General features: G+C 38.2%; 1 protein-coding gene across 1 annotated transcript in view; it reads right to left on the bottom strand.

Moving 5' to 3' along the window:
* LOC115918964 (KICSTOR complex protein SZT2-like) overlaps positions 1–15,905 on the bottom strand; it is a 29,159-nt gene that overhangs the window by 11,037 nt on the left and 2,217 nt on the right. The window contains exons 2-12 of the mRNA XM_030995844.1: positions 13,702–13,827; positions 12,379–12,558; positions 11,426–11,503; positions 10,817–10,909; positions 10,152–10,251; positions 9,060–9,308; positions 7,156–7,376; positions 4,451–4,550; positions 1,692–1,737; positions 1,027–1,184; positions 264–360 (exon numbers count right to left, since the gene is read on the bottom strand). Coding sequence (XP_030851704.1) covers positions 264–360; positions 1,027–1,184; positions 1,692–1,737; positions 4,451–4,550; positions 7,156–7,376; positions 9,060–9,308; positions 10,152–10,251; positions 10,817–10,909; positions 11,426–11,503; positions 12,379–12,558; positions 13,702–13,827 — 1,448 coding nt within the window. The remainder of the gene's footprint in view (positions 1–263; positions 361–1,026; positions 1,185–1,691; positions 1,738–4,450; positions 4,551–7,155; positions 7,377–9,059; positions 9,309–10,151; positions 10,252–10,816; positions 10,910–11,425; positions 11,504–12,378; positions 12,559–13,701; positions 13,828–15,905) is intronic.

Raw genomic sequence — 15,905 nt, 5'->3', positions numbered from 1 at the left:
AGGTTTTTAATCCATGTTTTGATACTTATGTTCATTAATAAGCATTGCCACATTATAGAAACCTTTGGAAACATGTTAAGGTACTTTAATGCATCATCCATAACCTTAGATCACTATATTTTTTTACAGGATTAATGGAAAATACATGGTATACAGAGATAAATTGTACCCTATAAACCTCACAATTGTAAGCATGCCTATATAAATCATTGTTTTAACAATGGGATTTATTTAGGCTCTAAAACTAACAAACGGGTACATACCTGCTGGACTCAAGGGGCCATGGAGCTGTAGCTATATACTCTATCCTCGCATTGTACTTCCAGGGCAGCGCTAGACGCACCTCAATACAGGAACCATCTATAGGTAATCATATCGATTGATAATACAGTCAACCTGCTTTAGTGACCACCTGTCTGCAAAGACCACATTTGTGGTTTTCCTTGAAACAGGTTTCCCATTGAAACATGTACTAAAGGAACCTGTCTACAAAGGCCACTTTTTGTGTTTCCCTTGGGCAGTTGCTTTAGACAGGTTTGACTGTACACTGAAACAAAAGGATTTTATTGAGCTGAATTCATCTGCATTGTGTGACAAAGACTAATTTCAAAAGGGCAATTTAGACAATTTGATATAAAAGGATAGTTAAAGAAAAATGGGTGAAAATTGAGATTGCTGAATGTATGAGAATGTTCTAGACAACAAAATGGTCATTCTTTACAAGCCATTTAGGAGATATTTTGCACTTAGATTTCTTTCTCTGAGATGGGATGCAAGGGGGATTAATGCTGGTAACATTCCTGTTACTCAGTGTGCACATAAGGGTTGATGAATGTGATGACAAGAGTGATAATCGCCTTTTGAACAATTCAAAACAGAATGCATGTAGAGCTTTATTCGCTCGTGAGCAAACATGAAGGTACACATGTTATGTGCAAGAAGAGTGTTGACCTCCCCCCCCCCCCCCCCCCAAAAAAAAAAAAAAAAAAAAAAAAATTTAAAGAAAGACATAAGAACAAGACTTACTCTTGGTTATGCAGGCATCCTTGATGGTGTACCCTTCCCTGAGACGAATAGAAAGCACATTGCCAAGCTCTGTGTGAAGTCTGTAGTTAGTATGCTTCTTCCTGATCAGAGGAATGGTGCATAATCCCTGCTTGTTGACTGCAAATGATGGCAAGATGCTGTGAGAAAAGTTGAGAAAGGATAACATTCAAATTAAAACAATTAGAGAGACATAAAACGCATTGCCATACACTGTGCGTAGTCTGCAGTTTGTATGGTTTTTCCTGATAAGGGGAATGGTGCACAACCCTGCTTGTTGACTGCAAATGATGGCAGGATGCTATAGGGAAGGGGTGAGACAGGGTAACATTACACGTTTCAGAAGCCTCATCTGCCACACTCTGTGTGTAGTGTGTAGCTGTATGGCTTTTCCTGATTAGGGGAAATGATGGCAGGAAGGGTTGAAAATAAACTGTAACCGGTGGACACTGTTGTTTATCAATAGGCATTTTATTGAGATAAAAGTACGATGAAAAAACATGAAAAAAATAAAATAACTACATGTACATGTGAATATAAATGATCCACTGGACAATATTAAAATAGCATCCATTTTAAAAGTTTCTCGATACAATATTATCGATTGTGGTTCTCGGAAAGATTTAAAAAAATATTGTTATATGTACCTTTCAGGCCATCCTGATTCTGATGAGATGACTTGATGCTGACGACCTGATAGCGACAAGAGAGAGATATACATGTACAGTGAAACCTTTATATAAAGACTGCTCAAGGTAAACATGAAAAGTGGTCTTTATAGACAGGTGATTTTTTTTTCTATACAGGTGGTTGCTAAAGCAGGTGTGACTGTAGAAAATCCTTAAGCAACCACCTGTCTATAGAGACAGCTTTTTCCGTTCCCCTGGAATATATCTCTCAGTGATATATTCACAACAGAGACAAAGAGACCAACTGCCTAGAAATACAACTATTCTGGTCTCCCTTGAGTGGTCTTTACATATATATATGCATGTTTTACTGTACAACACAGTCAAAATGAGGAACAGGCAACTACAAGAGGGGCAATTATAATTACAACTACATTTCAGTGACATAATATTTAGGCAATTTTAATATATTCATGAGGCTTCTTTGACAAAAAAGGAATTCCATTTTGAGAGAAACAGGAATAGAGTGATTCTGAATATCTTTTCATGTAGTACATAGGTTGAATAGATTAAAAAACATTGATAGATAACGACAACTTAAAGGGAAAGTCCACCCCCAAAATAAGTTTGTTTCGATAGAGGCAGAATAATAAGAAAATCAGGTGAGTGAAAGTTTGAGCAAATTCTGAATGAAAATAAGAAAGTTATGAATTATTGAAGTTGTGATCAATCAAATACAAATTGGCAACTCTGTGACTTATTATACGAGCTCTCCTTCATTTGCTTTGTGCATAATATTCCATAAAATCATGCTTTCTTCGTTATTGATGACGGAATATATATTTGTTCCTTGCAGGGGGAGTATAGAAACATATTTGCAATTATTATATTTAGGGTGCATGTATGGTTGAAATTTTTCTTGAGGGAAAATGAAAATTTTAGATTTTTTTAGTACTGAGCAAATGGAAGTTGAGCTCGCATGATACATGTACGTCATAGAGTTGCCAATTTGTGTTTGATTGATCACAACTTCAAAAATCCTAACTTCCTTATTTTTAATCGGAATTTGCTCAAACTTTCACTGACTTCATTGTTTCTCTCATTTTTCTACTCCTATTAAAACTAACTTAATTTCAGGGTGGACTTCCCCTTTAATGGAAATCGTATTTACTGAATACATAATTTATATTGTGCGCACACACTGCATATTTTTGGAGGAACTAGCACAATTTTCATAAACTGTACTACCAAAAATCTTTCTGACAAATTGATTCATTGCACATTTAAGTTTCACTCGCTTCTGTGGAAGACAGCTTCAAATCATTAGTGATTTTCCAGATCCTATGTACATACCTGCCAACCTGAGACAAGAGAAATTAGGAGTAAATTTTTCTGGATGGACTACGAGGTCGCGAACCACCGAAGGATTGGGGTAGTAGCCCGTAGATTGGGGGGGGGGGGGGTACACAGGGGGTGACTGCGGAACTAACGATCACGTTCGGGCTGCGCTGTGTACATCTTCTATGAGCGCGAGCGCGGATGTCGGCGTGATCTGGTTATCAGTGCTGTGTTATGCTTTAGTCTTATACATACATACATACATATTGGAATTTATTGAGCACCTTTACATGAACATGCTCAAGGCGCTTTACATTTCAAAATACAAACATAATAGTTATATACTCTCCAAGTGCATTACACTCTAAAAAAAAAATTATTAAAAAAAAAAAAAAAAAAAAAAAAAAAAAAAAAAAAAAAAAAAATTAAAAAATTAAAAAAAATCGGAGTTTTGAGGCATGCACTCGGAATTCGGAGTTGGTATGTAAAAAGCGGAGGAACTCCGCCTAAATCGGGGTGGTTGGCAGGTATGTATGTATACCTGCCAACATCCACAGCAAAAGAAAAAAGAGGAATCTCCTGAGCCCAAAGTAGGAAAACAGTGCATTTGACATGCTTTTATACAGGGGGAGGGGGGGGGGGGGCGTTTCACAAAGATCCTAAGGCGAACTTAACTCTAAGTTGGACTTTAACATTATGGAGAGCCATTTGTAGCCTAAAAAAAATATATTCAAAAGCGAAAATTTGAAGTAGTTAAGACTTTTTATAATTGCCACATCAAGAACATGAAATCTCCTTGATAATAGAAAATATGAATGATTTGAAACAAAATGTTATGCCTTTTAAAATAACTAAAAAAAAATAATTTCATAGATGCTAACAGCTTTCCATAATTGTTTAGTCCAACTTAAAGATAAGTTCAACTTAGAATCTTTGTGAAACACCCCCCCCCCCCTGATGTTTTCATAAAACAAAGAGGAAGGTCAGGTTCATAACACGAGTTTGAAGGTAGAAAATAAGGAATCATTCCTCCAAAATAGGAATGGTTGGGAGCTATGCAGGATATGTAATAATAATAATAATAATAAAACTTTTTAATATAGCGCATAACACACAGGCAAATTGCTCTATCTATGTCTCTATCAATTTAAGAAAAAAGAAAAAAACATTGCACTGGGTTCATGATTCTGATTATTTATGAACTGGTGAAGAGATATGTCTTCAGAAAATTGATAAGGTTTTATAGGATCCTATGCTTTTCAGTTCTTCGGGCAACTTGTTCCACAAAAAAGCGGCTGCATATGAAAAACACCTTTGCCGTAAGACGTTGTCAGGGTTTGTGGAAGACAAACCAGAGACTTGGAACTGGAACCTAGCGTTCTATTTGGTTTATATGGAGATAGCAATTCAGTAAGATAAAAATGTAGTCCTCAATTTACCTTTGATAAGGTCAATCTTGATGCCATCCAATCCTTTCTGGAAGCTCCATGACAGGAAAGCTCTATGGTACTGATTCATCAGATGGTCTTCATGAGATTCCTACGAAATTAAACAAATATTGAAGTCACGTTAAAACTTATGAGTTCAATACCTTAATATCTTCAATATATTTCTACAGGAGGTACAAATATTGAACAGTCATTGTACTTTAGGTCGTTATCAGTGTACACTGGTGCAAAGGGCAAGATCTGATTTACAGGTTCTCCAGTCAGGAGTACCTCAAGGTTCTATACTCGGACCCCTGCTGTTCACCCTCTTTATGAATGATCTGCCGAATAGCACTGAACATAGTAAGGTGATATTGTATGCCGATGATACAGCGATTATGTTCAGTGCCTTAAACCCAAAGGACATAGAGAGTACATTGAATAGTGATCTAGACAGGGTTAAATCATGGCTTTACCATAATAAACTATCCTTTAATACGGACAAGATCAACTTCTTATTTGTAGGGACGCCCAAAAAACTACGACATATCGAGGCACCAATCGACATAAAGATAGATGGTCTGCAAATTAGACATGTAGAAAATGTGAAATATCTTGGGGTGTGGTTGGACCAGCACCTTAACTGGAATGAACACATGAAGCATACTTCCAGCAAAATTGCTTCAAGGTTGGCACTGTTGAGACGTGTCAGAAAATATCTAACGATAGACAGTGCCAAGTTATTATCAAATGCACTGGTATTACCATATTTTTATTATTGTTGCACCTCATGGTCAAATTGTAATCAAGGTCCTCGGGATACACTGATTAAGTTGCATAAACAGATGGCTAGGATTGTTCTCCAAATGAATGTACTTACACCGAGTTCAGAAATGTTCTCAAGACTCAAGTGGATGAACAAGGAAAAACGTTGGCAATTCCAGATATGTAAACTTATGTTTGATATCGTAAAAGGTATTTCCCCCTCATATCTTCAAAATATGTTTACTCAGTCTGCAGCAACACATCGTTATAGCACTAGAATCGCCGATACTCATGGATTAGTCATCACCAAAGTTAAAACTGAAAATGGTAGAAGGGCCTTTTCTTTTGAAGGTGCAATGATCTGGAACAACCTCCCAAGTGAGGTACGAAATGCCTAAACCAAGCAGTCCTTTTGCATAAGTTATTTGAGAAATATGTAAATATAACCCAAAACATAGTACACGCAAATATGTAGCCTCTATCACAAACTTGAATATTTAGTAATTACCAAATGCAGATCACTGTAATTCTTTAATTACAAATAATTATGTTTAGACACACTGTCACTACAATATAATATTTTTTCTTCTTCAAAATTTGTTTATGTATGATTTTCTTGAGGACTTGATTTGGGGGATTTTTTGTTTACTTGCTGAGTTTAAATTTACATTTGACCATGTAATGATGTTTTCATGTATATGTATGTCTTTATATGTATTTTATGTTATGCAGGGCCCCCAAGTATAACAGTATTTTAACTACTGATGGGGCTACCCTGTTGAAATAAAACGAAATAAATAAATTAATAAATAATAAATTTAAAAAATAAGAATTGTGAATTTAATTTGATGTCAACTCTCTTCATCATCATCATCAACTTCAGGTGGCATCTGTAAAGCGCTGCTGTGGCCTTCACGAGAGTACGCCATGCAACTCTTTCACCTGCCATTTGTGTTGCACCCTTCATTCCTTGTCCAGACACTTTCTTGATATCATCAGTCCAAGATATTGGTGGACGACCTCTACCCCGTTTTCCTTTGACTGCTCCTTGCAGCATTTGCTTCTCCCATCTGACATACCACGCACATTCCACGTGGCTACATTGATTGGTTTCCTTCGAGGGGTGCTGTTCCTTTCCATCATTAGACCTTCAAGAAAAGAACTTCCTGCAAGAGGCTTTGATCCTGATCCGTCATCACCCGCAAGCGTACTACGAGCATTACCTCTCTCTTCCGCAGTAGCTCTTGACGTATCTTCCGGCCTGCGGGTTCCACCTTCCGCTACCCACTTGATTTGTTGATTTTGTACTCTCATGATGACAAACGTGACCAATTAATAATGGTGGGCGGCCAGTTCCTTCCATCGCAGTACAGAAGCCAGAAGCATTGCTGCCAAACTTCCCTCTGCTCCCCATAGCCACCGTTGTCCAAGATTTGGATCCTCCGCCAACTACAGGTACTGCATCACTGCTGCCCGGTGCAGGACGAGGTTTAATTGAAGGCGACCCAACCCGCCTTGTCATGTTCTCGTCATAGGGTTATGAGAGTTTTTCTAAAGTTAACTGCGTCACCTATTAGCTCCTCTCCTCTGTTAAGAACACCGGAATGTGTTCTTAACTCTCTTATAGCGCAAAAAAAAAAAGGTTTTAGTGAAAGTTGAGTTTAAAAAAAAAAAGTTTTATAAACCCGTGCTTGCGTAAGGCATTCAAGCAAGTCATGAAAAAACGAGACCTCACCCCTCACCCCCCCCCCCCCCCATTTTTAACCGGATTTACATCAATCTCAGGGACTGTCTATTTTTTAAAGAAAAAAAAATCATGATAAAAATAAGTTGGGGAAAAAAGGAAAAAAAGGAAACACTATACACTTCTGTCAATTAGGAAACACTGATACTTTCATGTCAATTTAAATCTTGATAACCAGCAGAAACAATGAATTAAAAAGGTTAATTACCAAACTGGGGCATCTGGAGAGGAAGGCCCCAAAGGTTGCCGTGGCGATGAACTGCATGATCTCTGTGTGGGGGACGTAACCGAAGCCTGCGTGGGGATAGAACCCTTTGCCCAGCTGGATGAAGGAGCAGGCCGTGGTGCTGGTTCGTAGGTTCCCTAGGAGGTTACTTAGGGTCAGGGCATCTGGGACTGCACCAACTCCATCACTGATCACTACGATGCCTGCAAGAGTAGTCCAAACCAGACACAATGTTTTAGGAAAACAATCAGGGCATCGTTTCAATAAAACCGACATTCCATTGAACGTGTGTTAAATTTAATACAAGGGTTTCAATGAAATGTCTGCAATCTTGTACTTATGACGGTTTCATGAATATGCCACCTGGATTCTAATCTCCCACAACCAAAGTGCCTTTGATGGACAGAATTCAACTTGGATGATGACTAGGTGTTTTTTTTAGCACATTTTAGCCGATGTTCTTTAACTAGCATATTTGATATCATGATGCTGCCGAACCTCCACAAAATTAATAATCCATAATGCCTTCTATAAAACTGGAAAAACGAACCATAAAAATGCTAACTTATTTTCGAGACAAATTACACATTAACCAGTACCACTAAGATTTTTTTTTGTTGGTATAACATTACCAATCCACTACCTATTATCAGACCTAACCCTGAAACAAATGTGGCAAGGTTTGTTTATCCCCTATAGTCAACACTCATTAGTCAACTAGCTAGCCTGCATAAATTGAGGAACACCTTCCTCAATCTTTGTTATGAAACGTCGTCGTTGTTGACCTATAGGTCATGGCTGACCCGTTGTGACCCATGTGATGAGACCTCTCCATCCAGGGGCCCGTTTCACCATCCAGAAGCAAGGTTTTCAGTAGCTTATAACATAAACTGATCATTTTTCACTGTTAACAAGTTTTGTGAAACGCCCCCCTAATCCAGGTGTACAGATGTCTTGGATGTTGTTTAAACAAGGTGTTGAAAATCACACATTCATTGTCTTGGCAGAATTCTATTACCTGTTTGTTTGTGCTGTGGTTACAGACTTTGGCATTGACGTCTCCTGATAATATCAAAATATCTTGTCTAGGAATATTGTCTATGGTCTGCTGTACATCTTCAGAGATACTCTCAATTACATCTTCTTCTGCAGCTGAAGTTGGTGCAGTAGTCAACAACAGATGTTAAAAATATCTGGAATCCAAATTAACTATTATGGTTTACGATTATTATGTCCGAGGAACGGCCCTTAGTAAATGTTGCCATACAAAATACTTGACTTGGTGTTGAACCAGGGCCCTTCACAGTCAAGAGTCAGTTTATAGACAGAGGGCTGACTACTGAACCAACTCACATCATCTCCTTTACCTTGCTTATGGAAAGAATGATAGTATGGCAATTACTAACACAAAGGCTTTTGTCATCTTACCAGGGGGGTGTTTCACAAAGATCCTAAGTTGAACTTATCTCTAAGTGGGACTTACAAATTATGGAAAGCCATTAGTATCCTTGAAAACATTTTGTAAAAGTTATTTTAAAAGACATAAAATGTTGATTCAAATCATTCATATTTTCTATTATCATGGGAGATTCTATGTTCTTGATGTGGAATTTATAAAAAGTCTAAAATACTTGAATTTCTGCTTTTGAATATATTTCATTTTAAGGCTCCAATGGCTGTCCATAATTTTTAAGTCCAACTTAGTGTTAAGTTCTACTTAGGATCTTTGTGAAACACCCCCCAGGTCCCATTTCTCTCCTGGGTATGGAGTGGCAATGTAGATAAATACCTTGCAATGACGGGGATCGAACCCGCGACCATTGGATCTCAAGCCAAGCGCTTAAACCACTCGACTATGACACCTCTACATGATTCATTTTACATACCTGCACTTGTATTCTCCGGTAGCAGCTGCAGGGCAAGTACTCCACACCACAGCATGTTGACAAACGTTGCCTCAGGGTTGGCCATCTCTACCTTGGTAGGGGGCTGATGGTAGCTGTTGGTGGTGGGGCTGGTAGGGCCCCCCTGGCTGTCCCTCCAGTCACCCCCGACCACAATATCCAGGCCGTTGGTCAACCAGCCGTCCACGCCGTCGAGACCCGAGGCTGATGGGTTCTGAGAGCGCATGGTACCTGGACAAGTTTTAAAAAAGAAGGTCGAGAGTTCCGGTGAAAAGGAAAAAATCATTCGCGAGCTCTCGCATCCTTTTCATGTCAGTTTGGAAGAATATCTGAATGAGAATTGTTCCTTAAATAATTGCTCTTCAATAACCCTCATATTTGAAATATGACCCCTCCCCCCTCCCCCCCCCCCAAAAAAAAAACAACCCAAAACTTAAATTTTTGGACAATTTTTTATGCCATGTGTGCGTGTGGTCCCATATACACATATCTGTGTGCAGTGCATGTGACTTTCACCAAGATAAAATCTTCTTATTTTTCCATTTTGATCACTCCAAAATATCACAGTATACACTAATTCTTATATGCTACATAATCAACCATTCAAAATTGCTTCCAGACAGTTCCTTTAACAATGTGATCACATGATAGGTATCCTACTTTGTCTTTTGAATACATGTACATGTTTCATTATGATATGAAAATCTTCTTAGATAAGCATTGCTGCTAATGGATTCATATCAGTTCTGCTACTTAAAGTGTACCAATCACCTACAAATATTTTGTTTGGTGCGTAGTAGTTCCACGTTGTAATACTATATTCAAAATGTGAGCTTTAAGTTTCATATTTGTCGGGAAGAGAATTTCCAAGTTGAAAAACACTCTCAATTAACATAAAACCCACTTGTGAGTAGACTTCTCAAAGCACCCATACAGGCTCGCATAAAAAAGGGAACACACAGAATGCAAGTCAAACTTGGGTTCGGTGCATGCTATGTTATGTTGTTCTATAATTTTTTCATACTCCTTAGTCCATAGAGTAAAGGGTGAAGAGTAAAGGTTTCTTTTACTTACTGTTATATATCTTGTTCTCAAAGTCTTCAAGTTGTGTAAGAATGCTCTGCAAGAAAACATCCAAATTCTCTGGGGTCAGCAAGCATCCCTGAACCAGCACCTGTATACACAACAGCAAAAGAACAAATCATGATATTTGTTTATAGCGAGTATCCCATTGGATAAAAGGGTGTCACGTGACACTCAACAATTTGTTGTTGTTCTTCTTTTTCCACCTTGAAGTGCTGCTTCAAGGTGATGAAGATACATGCGCTGATAGTGTGTGCATATGTGGAGACTTTCACATATCCTGTTATTCCACATGTTTTTGTTATACATGTATAAGCGGGCAATGTAACAAAAAAAAATTGCAAGTTAAAACCTGTACAAAAGTGATTTAGATTGTGCACCTCTCTTCACTTCCACTGTTGGCATTGTCTTAGCAGCAAGCATCTTGTTTGTTTGTTTGTTTTACCTGACTGCTAAGAAAGCATGTGTATGCTTGTAAGTAAGCAACCAGGGGACCGGCGGTTTCAAGTCCTCTTCGAAGACTGAAACGAATCGAGGGCAAAAAATAAATCCCTGAAAACATATTGTATTTTCTTGTCTATCTACCACAAACCAATCCACCCCCACTTATTTTGAATACCTTGAAAGTGCAATTCTCACTGTCTGCTCATTCTTACCTGCTGTGTTGTGAGGTGAGCTAGTGGTGTGTAGGCAATGACTGTCACATACAAACTGGGGGCAAGCAGGATGCTACTTCCTGGAACACAGAACTGAAACAGAAAAGTCATACAGTAATTAAAAACACTTTCGGTACAAGCATTCCTCAATTTGTTTGTGGTCTGGCTCGGTCACTAATGTTTCAGAGCCCTAAGAACTATACCAGATCGATGCATCAAAATCACTCTTTTTCTTTCCAAGTTGGCTAATTTTTTGCAAATTTTCAATAAAATTGCTACCTGTTAATATTGTTTTCAGAGACATGGCACATAGCTTTAAGATCTTCTAATACTATTAAACACTTTAATGACCATGTGACCTTTGACCTCTTCCACCCCAAATCGAATCAGTTCATTTTTGTATGTTCATACATACTCTATCGAAGTGTGGTTAAGATCCTTTTGATGGTTCTCAAGTTATCGCGATCATGAAAAGCGTGACAGACAGACAACCCAAACAAGTAATGCCTCCTGCACCACAAATCAAACCCGGTGATGAGTGTGAAAAAAACAACTACCGGTAGGTTTTTTGATGGAGCACATGAATAAGTCAAATGTGCATATACTCACAGGCTTTGTGATTCCCTTCAGAAAGTTTGTCAACGCAGTGTGAATCTCTGCAATGTGGATGCTCCCTGACTGAATATCCTGCATTTCAAGAGTAAAAGAGAAAGCCAAATGCACAATACGCTTCACAATTCAATATCTTATAACACGGAGCATAGTAAATAAGCATAGGACTTCTGTTGGGCACTGTTGCCCTTTATTTACATGCGGAATATCTGAAAGAGCGTTTACAGTGGCATTAGGATCATTAACATAGTCAAATCAAATGCTAATATGATCACTTTTCATATTAAATTAAATCTTAACTTTGCAGTCTGAACTACAGTCAAACCTGTCTATAGCAATCACCCAAGGGAAACACAAAAAGTGGCCTTTGTAGACAGGTGGTCTTTGTAAACAGGTTCCTTTATTACATGATTCAATGAGAAACCATTTTCAAGGGAAACAACAAATGTGGCCTTTGTAGACAGGTGGTCTTTGTAGACAGGTGGTCACTAAAGCAGGTTTGACTGTATAACAATCTATCTGTGTATTTTGTATCAAGCTAGAAACTAGTTTTATTCAAATTGGATCATCTGCCTGATGAAAAATTTCATTTAATTTATGTCAACTATATAACTATTTGAAACCAGGGGTAAGAGGTTGCTGTTCATTTTACATCTGTTGAATACTATACCCAATAATTCAGAATAAAATCCATGGGGGAAAAGCACGGTGAAGGAAAGGGTGGTCATCTCCTAACTTGATACTTGATGTTTCACAACATGGTCAGGCAGATGGATCTATCAAACTGGGGCCCGTTTTATAAAACTTGATATCTATAACAAATGCTAAATTTCTATGACAAATTTGCTCTCAGCCAATCAGATGCTATAATTTCAGTAGCTTATAACAGTAGCTTGTAACATGTTCTTGATATCAAGCTTTATGAAACAGGGCCCTGATTTAATACAAACCACAGCAGTCATGGAAGGGCTGAGATCTAGCACAACAACCAGCCTGTAGCGACGGGCAAAGAAGGTCACATGGCACGTCGGCAAGAGACGGTACTGGGTCTGTTTTTCCGTTGTCTTCTGACTCGATGGCGGATCTTTTGGTATGATGGACAGGATTTCTAGTTCCTCTTGGGAACATCGCTGGAAAATTAGTAAAGACAGTCACAAACAAATGTTGTAAGCTTACATGAATAATAAAAATTGTAGGGGGGGGGGAGGGGGGAGCTTCAAAGAATGGTAAAATGATAGGTGCTTATAAAGCGCTTTCCACCAAAATAAGAGCTATAAATTGTAAAAATTGTGGGAGAGCTTCAAAGAGTTTTAAAATTACTTGTTGCAATTTCTGAGGGCTATTATTATCAGTAGTTCAAACTTCAGTACTCTCTGTTTCCCTGTCATCTTCTGACTCAATGTTTGATCTTAGGGTATGACAAACAGGATTTCTAATTCCCCTTGACAGCATCGCTTGAAAGTTAGTAAAGAAAGTCACACAAGCAAATGTTGTTAACATACATGTATAGTCAAATTGGGGGGGGGGGGGAGCTTCAAAGAATTGTAAAATGATAGGTTGTTGCCATTTCTGAGGACTATGTGAAAACCAATTGTAACTAAAGGTCAACAGATGTCAGTCTCCTGCATGAAACAAAGCTAAAAATCAACATAATGTTGAACCTCTTCGTCAAATCATGTTTTTTATCACATTTCTTTCTTTTTTAGAAATTGGTACTACCACACAAACTCTATCGTCGCCTTCCGCTACAAGTACATATATATATAATTGCAAACACAGTTATCCTTGTCAACTGTGTCCAGATGTTGATTATGGGGATTACTGAAACATGAAGCCTAGCATGCTCCACTCTTAGTCTGCAGGCACAGACTCTAAGTCTCTGGCTGTGTCATTGCACCTACAGTACAGGGGAGTGTTTCACAAAGACTAAGATCGACTTTAGCTTGGACTTATTGGCCCGAATTCACAAAGGAAGTTTGTCGACAAACCTTGGTTTTCGTACGTCATATGACGCGTTTTACGCGTTTTTTACAAACCTGGTTTGTAAAGAACAAAAGGAGGTTTGGCGAAACAAAGGGAGGTTTGAGCTCAAACCTTGCTTTGTGAATTCGGGCCTTTGAGTGTGGTCTCTGCATAGTCTTCTAGTGCAGACCCTCTGTTATGCATTACGACTTGCAAGGGTTTGTGCCTGCAAACTACTCTACGCTTGTAAGAGGTTGCATCAGAGATATTAGGAGACTGATTGTGAAGTACGAACACTCATGAAACTTTACCAATTCCTGTTCTTCCTTGACTGAAATGATATTGTTGATGTTCTTGAGAAACCATGATGCTCTGATATTCCTTGAGATGCGATACTCTTCCTTCATGAGAAGGTACACTTGTGCTGCATCGAGCACCTGTCACACATAAAAGAAAATGAAAACAAGAAAACCGTATAAGCATTTATTTTCATAAATTTATTGGGGATAACTCATTGATCGCGAATTTAATTATAGTACTTTCTCACTGCGAAACTGCGTATTTTTTATTTTTTGTTGTTGTGGGGGGGGGGGGTGGGCGGGGGTTGCCAATTTGCATAAGTTCCTACATACAGGAAGACAATTTTGTATGGACCATTGGTTGACTATGCATGATTTCTTCATAAACATAAAAAACTGACAAATTTACTTGTAGAATAAACCACTCCAGCAAAGCATAGAGAGTCAATGCTTATAGCGCTGCGCTACGTGTTATAGTCAGCATTTGCACACATGAATACTCAATACACTTATAATACACAAATGCAAACAATCATGCCGATGTGGCTGATCGGCAAGTTTGACAGTAGAATTAGTCTACAATTTGAATTTTTAAATTATTCTTTCTAACAATAATGTCAATAAGTTGAAAAAATTGTATTTTAGAGCAAGACCGCCAAACTTCGGATGTTGCCAAGCTTCGGACAAAAATTACTTTAACGGCTCCAACGCAAAATATGAGCCTAGCTCGGGCGGTTAACTTGCATGCATTTGATACTTCTACTAACCTATATTGTTAGTACAGAAAGTTAGGGCAGGTTGCCGTCTGCAAAACTCACAAAAAACATCGAATTCAGAGACACATTTCAGGTTACCTAGATTTCTACAGTCCCTTAACAGGGGAGTTAAGGTTTAGAGCCTCCAATATATCGATTATAAACAAATCCTTAGCATATTTCAGGTGGTTTCTGCCAAAATTATGGGAGCTTACGAGATACTTTTCCACTCTATCGCGAAAATTTTCTAATGGCGGCCGTTACCATGGACCTAGGGGTACTAGATAGATTCCCCTACCAGAAGATGGCGCTCTTCCAAGCTTCGGACAGGCAACATTGAGTGTCATTTTGACTACGAAAAAATAGCGCTTTCGTAAGATTTTAGCACCAAAATATTGTATGAGTGTTGTGAAAAACACCTTTCTGATAGTTCTACCTAACTTAAATCTACCCAAAACGAGAAAATAATACTTTTTTCATGAAATCAACGCAGTCAAACTTACCCCCGTCATACGATTTTGATCCTGTTTCCAAACCTCCGATGAATGCACACTTACGTGCGCTATACGTGCTAGATATGTGCGCTATTCGTGCGTTACACATGAACGTCCAAAGCTTGGCAAATGCATCCGAAGCTTGGCATGAAAACAGGTTCGGCGGGTAAGTAAATAATTCTAGTTTTCCATTTCCTTTTACTAATTTTCTTTACATGACACAATAATAGTATATTTGATCTTTCAGTAATTAAAAAAAGAATTTAATGTTTTCCCCCATTTCGTCTTAAGTGTCACTGTGTCAGAAGTTTGGCGGTCTTACTCAATACGAATTAGCATTGACTCTCTATGCTTTGCTGGAGTGGTCTTACTCTACTGCTAGATCTAGATCTATTTAGGTTAGGGAGGCCAATGCCCGGGCGTAAGGCTTCTACACCTACGATTTGTGCGCTCGTCGCCCACTTCAAAAAATTAGCAGAGGGAAATAAATTATGTAAAAATAAAAATTGATGAAAATAAGAAAAGAAAATACAATTATACATTTCACAACATACCTATAATCACGGATCTGTAACAGTCTTTCACCATTTGTTGACGATCTTGCAGATTTTGACGTATTTTAATCCAATAATTGTTCTAGCAGAAGACATTGACGGGCGCGCACAACCGACTAAGAAAATTTTAGAGGGCGTAGAGGTTTGCTCACTAAAAACCTTCTCATTGGCAGAAGGTAGACCCTAAAAATATGGGATCCGTTTTGAGTAAAGAACTTTTGATAGAGATCAACATTTCAGATGTTCACAATTGCCACTTCTAACAACTAGAAAATATAAAGAGAAAAGATTAGATCTTTTTAAATACAGATTTTTACAAACTGAACATTCAAAAGTAGATAGAGTACGATGTTTCTGTCAATCTTGCGTTGGATTGAGCCCGATAGCTACATCCATCTCAACATGAGAAGGAA

Source organism: Strongylocentrotus purpuratus, unplaced genomic scaffold, assembly GCF_000002235.5.
Source record: "Strongylocentrotus purpuratus isolate Spur 01 unplaced genomic scaffold, Spur_5.0 spur5_scaffold_3, whole genome shotgun sequence".
In the NCBI taxonomy this organism is placed as follows: Eukaryota; Metazoa; Echinodermata; class Echinoidea; order Camarodonta; family Strongylocentrotidae; genus Strongylocentrotus; species Strongylocentrotus purpuratus.
This window is presented reverse-complemented; position numbering and strand designations above follow the sequence as displayed.